The sequence below is a fragment of the Ursus maritimus genome, unplaced genomic scaffold, assembly GCF_017311325.1.
Source record: "Ursus maritimus isolate PB19 unplaced genomic scaffold, ASM1731132v1 scaffold_23, whole genome shotgun sequence".
In the NCBI taxonomy this organism is placed as follows: Eukaryota; Metazoa; Chordata; class Mammalia; order Carnivora; family Ursidae; genus Ursus; species Ursus maritimus.
In genome coordinates, this window is record NW_024424786.1 from 45921030 (window position 1) to 45929920 (window position 8891).

Sequence of the window (8891 nt, forward strand, 5' to 3'; positions counted from 1 at the left end):
GGAAGGGTCTTGGTTGGATGGAGGGGTCTTGGTTGGATGGAAGGGTATTGGTTGGATGGAGGGGGTAGGTTGGAGGGAGGGGTATTGGTTGGGTGGAGGGGTCTTGGTTAGATGGAGGGATCTTGGTTGGATGGAGACGTCTCGGTTGGTTGGAGAGGACTTGGTTGGATGGAGAGGTCTTGTTTGGATGGACAATGGGTACATGAATGTAAGAGGGACCCAGCAGAAGAGGAGAGGCCTTAGCATACCTCAATGGCCTGGGTGTACTGCTCCAGCCGCTCATCAATCTTGGAGATGGGCAGGGCTGGCTGGGACTTCTTCACACTGTTACTGGAAGATAAAAGAAGGGTCACGCCCCATGCTCCCTCACTTGCTTGTACACCCCACCCCAAACCCCTACCTGAGCTCCCCAAGGCCCCTGAATCTCTTGCCCCTAGACCCCTATCTTCAACATTCTCTTGGGGAACCCCGAGTCCTAGTCTGGAAAACAGCAGGCACACCTCTTCTTGATGGAGCGGTTCAGAGACTCGGTTCTGTCGATGAGCTGCAGAGAGCAAGAAGAGATGTGAGCCTTCAGCCAGAGCCCACGCCGCCCCCCCCCATTGCCCCAGTGGCTCCCGTCCACCAATCCAGCCTTCCACTGATTTGTTTCTCAGGGTTGGGCTGAGTGCTGGGCTTGAGGGAATAGCAGAGAAAGAGCAGGATGTGCTCCCTATTCCTGGAGGTGACGTGTGGCTGCCTCTCTGGGGCTGTCATTTAGTCGTGATTCTGGGAAAGAGGAAAAGGCAGCAGGCTCTGGGGCTTGACCTACTTTGGTGCTGGGGCTCAGGGGAGGCGAATCTGGTTCAGTGGTGCCCTCCAAGACCAGGGGGCTGGGTGTCCTGGGCTGCTGGCGTTTCTGGTGCTAGAAACAGAACATCCGAGGTTATATGCTGAGCACCCCTTTTGCACCCCTCCTGCCCCATCCAGGACTTGTTGGAGCAAACATTTTCCCCTCCCTGGGCCTGAGGCCTTTTCCAGCCCTGACATGCTCTGTTCTCAAATTCTCTGCAATTCTCACTTGATCCCAGGGTCAGCAAGCCCCTCCACCCTCCGAGAATGCGGGTGCTAGAGACTGGGGTTGGGGGCGGATCCCTCTTTAGGCCAGCCGAGCAAGGCTCGCAGAAATGCAGTTAGCAGACACCGTCCCAGCCCAGGGGTTGGAGTGCATACGCCCCAGGGGGGGCACCACCACCTGCTCAGCGGCCTCCCCGGCTTCTGCGGGTCCCAGGCTGCCCCGGATGGTCCCCTCTGGGCTCTTGGGCTCTGTCTCCTCTGTCCCTGGCCCCTCCTGGGGCTCTGAGCTGGGGCTCAGATGCAGTGCCTCCAGGCAGACTCCGGCTGGGCTCTGCTCATCACCGTCCCGGTTCTCACGGGCGTGCTGGTGGGGCCTGGGGAGGAAGAGGAAGGCCATCCCATAGAAGGCTATTCACTTTCTTGCCTCAAGGCCCTTCCTGTGTCCAAACCTCCATTTCTCCATCTGAAAGATGGGGACAGTCAGGCCAGTTGAGTGCCAAGGAATCTTGAGACCCCAGCCTCATTGGGGAAATGGGTCCAAAGACCTCAGAGCCAGCCCTCCGTCCCTTGGGCCCTGTGCTGAGCAGTGCCCATGCCCCAGCTCTGCCGTGCAGGATCCTTTCTTGACTGGTGGCCACCCACACTCTGAGGCTAGACCCAGTCTCCAGGCTCTCTGGACAAGCTCCAGCCCAGGTCGTACTTGTCCGTGTCCACCCTGCTGGCTTCGGCCCCCACTTGCTCCTGCCCTGCTCTGGGAGGGAGGCAAGCAGCCTAAGAAGGAGCTTTGCATAGGAGTGGGCAGGGTCTGTGAGTGGTTTGGGGGCTGGTCAGCTGGAGGACAAGGCAAGGGCAGAGGTCACAGCGAGCATCGTGCCCCTGAAAAGAGGGGCTGCCTGCTGTCAGCCAGAGTGGTTCTGCGTATGAGCAGGACTGAACCTGGGTAAGATGGGAAATTCTCGAATTTTCCATGATTTCATGCCCCTTGGTGTTGGTGCCAGCCAAGACCCAGACCCACCGCCCAAGGTGGGTCCGTCCCAGCCAGCTGCAGGCACACAGAGGGCCCATTCAGCTGCAGTGGGTACGGGGACTAGGCAGGTGTGGGGCGGGGAGGAGGCCTGCTTGAGAGCAGGAGGGTTCCACTGAAGAGCCAAAGTGCCCCCTGCTGTCGGAACAGCTGTGGCCTGTGGCCGGCTGGAGAGAGGAGAGAGCCGGCAGGGCGAAGCCACCCTCCACCAGTGTGCGGGCCATCCTTGCTGACCCCAGACCCATTTTAGAAATGCAGAGTGTGCACTGACTCCCAAAGGCGGGTGGGGGAAACTGAGCCCCGGAGGGGGCACTGGTGGTCAGGGGCCTGGCCAGCACCAAGGCCCCGGCGAGGCAGCTGGCTCCTGGGGTGTGAGAGGTGCTTGTAGGGTGGAGAAAGGGTGGTGGGACGTTGGGGGTGTCTTAGCTAGAGCTCGAGGCTCCTGAGGGGTCTCGAAGGGCTGGGAGGTAGCCCAGGGTGGGGAGAGACATGAGTCTGGTGACACTCAGGCAATGGGGGGGACCCTGGCCCCCAAGCCTGAAGCTCCTGACCAGAGCTTGGACCCTGTCCACAGTCAGGGGCCTTGAGCATGCCTGCAGGGTGTGGGGAGCACTCAGATCCCTGAATTGGGGTGGGGGTGAGGCTCCGGGAGCAGCCCCCCATCCCATCCCTGGGCCCCAGGGGCGCTTCGGCCCCCACCCCCGCCTGCCCCGTTCAGACCAGCAAACACGTCTGCACATCTGGAAAGCTTGTCCCTCCAGGCCGGCTCACAGGCCCGCACATCTGGAAATACCTGCTCCCCTCCGTGGGAATGGAGATCAGCCAGCCCCGAGGGAGGAAGGGGCGGGCGGGCGGCAGGGGCGCAGAGCCCCCATTACGTAAGTGAGCTGCAGATGTGTGCTGATGTGGCAACACCCCAGCCCGGGCCGCAGCTGGTCTGGACGGGGCCCAGGGGCCCTGGGGAGCCCAGGAATGAGATTTCCTCCCCAACCCTCCCCACAGCCCCTCGGCCCGCAGCCCCGCCGTCTAGCTCTCTTCCTCCCTTCCCCCTGCTCCCAGCTCCAGGGCATTTTGAGGGGCTGGTGGCCGGTTCTCAGGCACAGGTTGGGGGCTTGGAGAGAACCCTGCCTGGCGGCCCTGCCTCCAGACATCAACCCCCACTTGCCTGTCCTCCTCCTGCTGCCCCTCCGGACTCTCGCCCCATGGGGGCTCCCCGCAGTTGGAGGTCTCCCCAGCCCCCCAGTGCTGTCGCCGCTGCTCTGGCTTCTGGGACCAGTCGCTGAAACCCTCATCTTCGTCCAGTTCAGGAGCCTCTGAGGGCTTCAGGCTGAGGCTGAAAGAACGCACAGGGTGCTCAGAGCTGGGCCAGGCCATGAGGGGCCATACGCACACCACCCACACCTCCTCCCATTCTCAGACCCTGGGCTCCAGCGGTGGGAGACCCTGTCTGCCAGAAGCAGCACCCCATGGCTGGGCTGTCTCCCCATTGTCAGAGAGTCGCTGTGAGCAGGACTGTGTCTTGCCCATAGTCTGGAGCTGCCGGAGGCCAAGGTTGTGTCTCACCCTGTTAAGCCAGGGTCCCCCAAGAACAGGGCTCTATCTCCCTCATGAGTCTAAGGTTCCCAAAAAGCTGGGCTGTGCCTCCCCCATCAGTCTAGGGTCCCTGAGAGCTGGGCTGTGCCTCTCCCATTGTCCAGGGCTCCCCAGAATCTGGGCTGTGCCTCTACCATCAGTCTAGGGTACCTTCAGAGCTGGGCTATGCTTCCTCCATCAGTCTACGTTTCCCTGAAAGCTGGGCTATGCTTCCCCCTTCTTTTTAGGGCTCCCCAAGAGCTGGGTTGTTCTCCCGCATCAGTCTAGGGTCTTCTGAGAACTGAGCTATGCCTCCCCCATCAGTCTAGGGTCTCTTGAGAGCTGGGCTGTGCCTCCCCCATTGTCCCCCAGAATCTGGGCTGTGCTTCTACCATTAGTCTAGGGTCCCTTCAGAGCTGGGCTGTGCCTCCTCCATCAGTCTAGGTTTCCCTGAGGGCTGGGCTATGCCTCCCCCATCAGTTCAGGGCTCCCCAAGAGCTAGGTTGTTCTCCCCCATCAGTCTAGGTCCTTCTGAGGACTGGGCTATGCCTTGCCCATCAATCTAGGGCCTCTCAAGGGCTGGGCTATGCCTCTCCCATCAGTCTAGTGTTCCCTAAGAGCTGGGCTATGCCTCCCTCATCAGTCTAGGGTTCCCTGAGAGCTGGGCTATGCTTCCTCCATCAGTTCAGGGCTCCCCAAGAACTGGGCTGTCCTCTCCCATCAGTCTAGGGTCCCCTAAGAGCTGGGTTATGTTTCTCCCATCAGTCTAGGGTCCCTTGAGAGTTGGGCCATCCTCCCCCATCAGTCTAGGACCTTCTAAAAACTGGGTTATGCCTCCCCCATCAGTCTAGGGACCCCTGAGAGTTGGGCTATCCTCCCCCATCAGTCTAGGGCCTTCTGAGAACTGGGCTATGCCTCCCCCATCAGTCTAGTATCTCTGGAGAGCTGGGCTGTGCTTCCCCCATCAATCTAGGGTCCCCCAAGAACTGGGTTATGTCTCCCCCATCAGTCTAGGGTCCCTTGAGAGTTGGGCCATCCTCCCCCATCAGTCTAGGACCTTCTGAAAACTGGGTTATGCCTCCCTCATCAGTCTAGGGTCCCCTGAGAGTTGAGCTATCCTCCCCCATCAGTCTAGGGCCTTCTGAGAACTGGGTTATGCCTCCCCCATCAGTCTAGGGTCCCCTGAGAGTTGGGCTATCCTCCCCCATCAGTCTAGGGCCTTCTGAGAACTGGGTTATTCCTCCCCCATCAGTCTAGGATCCCCCAAGAGCTGGGCTATGCCTCCCCCATCAGTCTAGTATCTCTTGAGAGCTGGGTTATGCCTCCCCCATCAGTCTAGGGTCTCTTGAGAGCTGGGCTGTGCTTCCCCCATCAATCTAGGGTCCCCCAAGAGCTGGGTTATGCCTCCCCCATCAGTCTAGGGTCTCTTGAGAGCTGGGCTGTACCTTCCCCATCAGTCTAGGATCCCCCAAAAGCTGAGTTATGCCTCCCCCATCAGTCTAGGGTCTTCTGAGAGCAGGGCTGTACTCGCCCCTCAGTCTAGGGTCTCTGTGAGCTGGGCTGTACTCCCCCCTCAGTCTGGGGTCTCTGATTGCTGGGCTATGCCTCTTCTGTCACCCTGGGGTCCCCGTGTGTGGAGTTGTGTCCTCCTCTGCCCCCTTGGCTGAGCCCCCAGGGCTCTGGTGACGTACTCCTTCCCCTGGAAGCCCCAGCACCCTGTTCCCGCATGGCAGGGCTGGGATCTGGCTCTGGTGGGCTCCCCCTTTGCCCCCAGCCCCTGCCACCTAGACTGAGGACCCGGCCTGAGGGGCCATGACCGCTGCGGCACCCCACCCCGCCCAGAGCTGCTGACTCGGAGAAAATGGAACAAAACAGCGGCGGGAGGAAGGGGGGCATTATTGTAAAAACAGCCCAGCCCGGCCGCGGAGGCCTCCTGGGCCCAGAGAGGAAACGAGCCGGCCTGCGGCCCGCCAAGTTGGACGTGGCCTCCATGAGTCACCGGCAGCGGGGAGCTTGGGCGGGAGGCTCCGGGGCCAGGGCCACGCAGCTGGGGTCAGTGTCGGTCCAAGCAGGGGCCAGGAGCGCGCAGGGCGGCCAGAGCCTGAGTCAGCGCTCTGGGAGGCTGGTTGGGAGGGGTGGCCGCACATGAGTCCATCCGGCCGGCCGGCCAGCAGGCTCTGTTGGGGCCGGGAGCTTGGGGACCCTCACCCTGAGAACTCTCCCCACTCCCCCTGCTCCTGGAATGAGCTCCTCCATGGTCTCACCTGCTCTGGGACCCCTAGCCCAGAGCCCCACCCCCAGCATCCCCCTCTGCCCAAGTGTGCGGGGCCGGGCAAGCTGGTGGGGGCGGGGGAAGCTTACAGGGTCTCCTGCTCGGGCAGCTCGGGGCACTGGCCACCGCCGTCCTCGTCCTGGTCCCGCAGCTGCCGGTCCCTCTCCCGGCGGCGCCGCTCCCTGGCGGCCTCCTCCTCATCTTCCACACTCCACTGAGTGGTGAGCCTGGGGGACACCGAGAGACAGTTACACCACAGCCCACGCCCTGGCACTCTGGTCCAAATGGGCCTCCTGTCCAGGCCTCAGTTTCCTCGTCTATAGAGCAGAGGTCGTGTGAGCCGGTCGCGAGCAACCCCAGTACGAAGACCCTGTGTCCCCTCCACCAGCCAGGCCCCCTTGGCCTAATCAGAACGGGGCCGGAGAAGCCGCAGTGGGCACGGGCAGAGGCTGCTGGAGGGCACACTTACCTGAAGCGGGAGGCTCAGCCTTGGCCCATCAGGCACTGCCAGGCCGGGCTGGGGTCTGGCCAGGGGCAGAGCGGCCCAGGCAGCCAACTCCCCAGCTGATGCACCCCCGCTGGGGTGCTCCCTCCTGCGCCCCAAGGGCCCGGCGTGTTGGAAGAAGGTGGCCCCCCAAGAGGGCCCAAGGCCCGCAGAAGAGGCTGTGTCCAGCCTGAGCCTGACCTCTCTCTGGGCTATGTCACAGATGAGGAAACTGAGGCCCACTGCAGAGCCAGCCTCGGAGAGCTTCCTCCCTCCGTGCATGCTGACCCCGCAGCTTCTTGGGGTCCCTCACTTGGGGCCACACAAGCTGGGCCTGGGACCAGGGGTCCACAGCCTGGTTCCCCTGGCCCCGGCCTAGCAGGTCTCAGACTATTGGTGTCCGGGGGGCACTCCAGGCCTTGGCCACCGACACGGCCCTGCCTCCCCCAGCTCCTCTGGACCCCATGAGGGGAGTCGTGGTCTCTGCTTCTGCAGGGGTCTCACCGCCCCAAGCCAGGGTCTCAGTCCCTTCCTGCCGGTGTCCGCTGCCTAACCCCGCAGCCCACTCCTTCTGGGCCTCCAACCCTTGGCCAGGATGGCCGGCTCCATGGTCTCGGCAGCCCTGCCAGCCATGATCTAATCTCTCCTCAGTCCTCCCGGAGCCTTCCAGACAAAAGCCAGGCCCGTCCGCAGCCCCGGCTCTGGGCCCGCTCCCCCCCGCTGTGGCCCCCTGGGACCCCAGCCGTGCTCAGACCTCAGCACCCCGAGTCGTCCACCCTCACTCCTCAGCAGTGCTTTGGCTCCCACCCCCAGGGCCCCAGGGAGCCCTTCCTGCCCCACACCCAGCTCCTAGCCTGCTCCAGAAGCTCGGCTCGGAAGCTGCAGGGTCCTGTTTTCTGGGGAGGTCGAGCCTAGGGTGCTCTCGGGCTGTTGGGGACCTGGGGTCTAGGGTCCTTCCCCCACCATTCACACCTGCAGGCCCTCCTAATGGAGGGTGGGGGCAGGTGGATGCAGTGGGGGCTTGGTTCTGGGTCCCCGGCTGTGGGGTAGAATGTGGGCCCAGCAGCCCTCTTGTGGGGCAGCCCCTGGGGGGCACCCCAGGAGGGATTCCTGGCCATTCCTGATGGGACCGGCCATCTGGTTCCCCTTGCTCCCACGTCCAAGCCGCACAGGCCTGCAGGCATGTTTGCGTGGGGTGCTAGCGGTGTCTCGGCCCATGCGTGGTGCACGGGTGTGAGTGCGTGCGCCCAGGTGGGGCGTGGGTGGCCTGGGAGGCGTGCTTGCATCCGAGGCTGGAGCCGAGCCTCAGGTCCCCTCAGGCCTGCTCTCAGGAGCCCCCATGGGGGCCTCTCTCCCCCGAGGCTGCTGCTCCTGCTGCCCACACCCTTCCACCCAGGTCTGAGTGCTGAGCCCACAGTGTGTCTGGTCATGCCAAAGACAGACGTGCCGGGGTCGGCCGTATGGAGACAGGACATAAGAGCCTTGCGCGGGCCACACTCGGCAGAGCCCTACACAGGGACACACAGTGCATGGCCAGGCCCCCCTCACACAAGTGTGTGTACACTTCCTCCATGGGCTCTGCACCCACACGCCTGCCCTGCACACGTGGTCCCAAACGCCGCCCAGCACGCACACACGTGCGCACACGCAGGTGTCCACACAGACTCAGAGGTGGGAACAAGGTGAGGCACGAAATGGCAGGTCCAGTCTCCCCACCCCGGAACCCTAGTTCCTGACGTCCTTGCCATCACCCTGACAGCGGCCCAGGAGGGAGACTGAGGCGTGGTTTCTGAGAGCAGCATCCCCAAGGAGCCAGCCCCTCCGAGGGTAACCCTTCGTGACCCACCATCTGCATGTGGCCCCCTGACCCCCACGGGCAGGAGCTTGCGGTGGGGACAGAGGAGGGGTGTGGGGCAGGGGTCTCCTGCTGTCTCCCCAAAGCCCCATGCTGGGAGACCCAGAGGCCTAAGGACAAGGAGCCCTCCCCACTCGCCTCCCCGCTCCCGCCAGCCCCAGGGTGTGAGTAATGCAGCCCTCCCGGCCCCTCCCGTGACCTCACCCCTCACTGTTCCACAGCTGGGCTGCGTTCTGGGAATTGAGAGGGGGTGGCTCTCCTGGGGTGGGGTGGGGGCCTCTGGCCTGGGAAAGGCGCCCCTCTTCCCCGGCCAGCAGCCCAGACCCCTTGGCAAGCTCTGCGGAGCTGTCAGGGCCCCGGCGATGGCCGCCCCCTCCCCGCCGCGTGGCCCCTGGCTCAGCGGCGCGCAGCTGTGAGGGATTTGGTGTTCCTTAGCAAATGCGATTAGCTGTTTCCTGTGTCTGCTCTGCCTCTGTGCGTGGCCAAGGCCTCAGCCCCAGGGGCTGCCGCGCGGGGCTCCCCACCCCCGGCACCAGAAGCTGCCACGGGGCCTCGCTCCTCCCAGGTGCACAGAGCCCACGGGCCCCAGGCAGGCTCACAGCTCCCCGTTCCAGGTGGGGGTCCCCAA

The 8891-nt window shown here is 63.4% G+C and overlaps 1 protein-coding gene across 9 annotated transcripts in view; it reads right to left on the reverse strand.

The window, feature by feature from the left end:
• The window catches only part of LSP1 (lymphocyte specific protein 1), a 43676-nt gene that overhangs the window by 8416 nt on the left and 26369 nt on the right, over window positions 1-8891 (reverse strand). For 5 of the 9 annotated variants that reach the window (XM_040639662.1, XM_040639660.1, XM_040639658.1 and 2 more), the window contains exons 2-7: window positions 6014-6151; window positions 3246-3413; window positions 1232-1430; window positions 812-904; window positions 501-544; window positions 249-330 (exon numbers count right to left, since the gene is read on the reverse strand). In XM_040639662.1, the coding sequence (XP_040495596.1) occupies window positions 249-330; window positions 501-544; window positions 812-904; window positions 1232-1430; window positions 3246-3413; window positions 6014-6151 (724 nt within the window). The remainder of the gene's footprint in view (window positions 1-248; window positions 331-500; window positions 545-811; window positions 905-1231; window positions 1431-3245; window positions 3414-6013; window positions 6152-8891) is intronic. The other 4 variants (XM_040639661.1, XM_040639656.1, XM_040639657.1 and 1 more) reach the window with 3 other exon arrangements.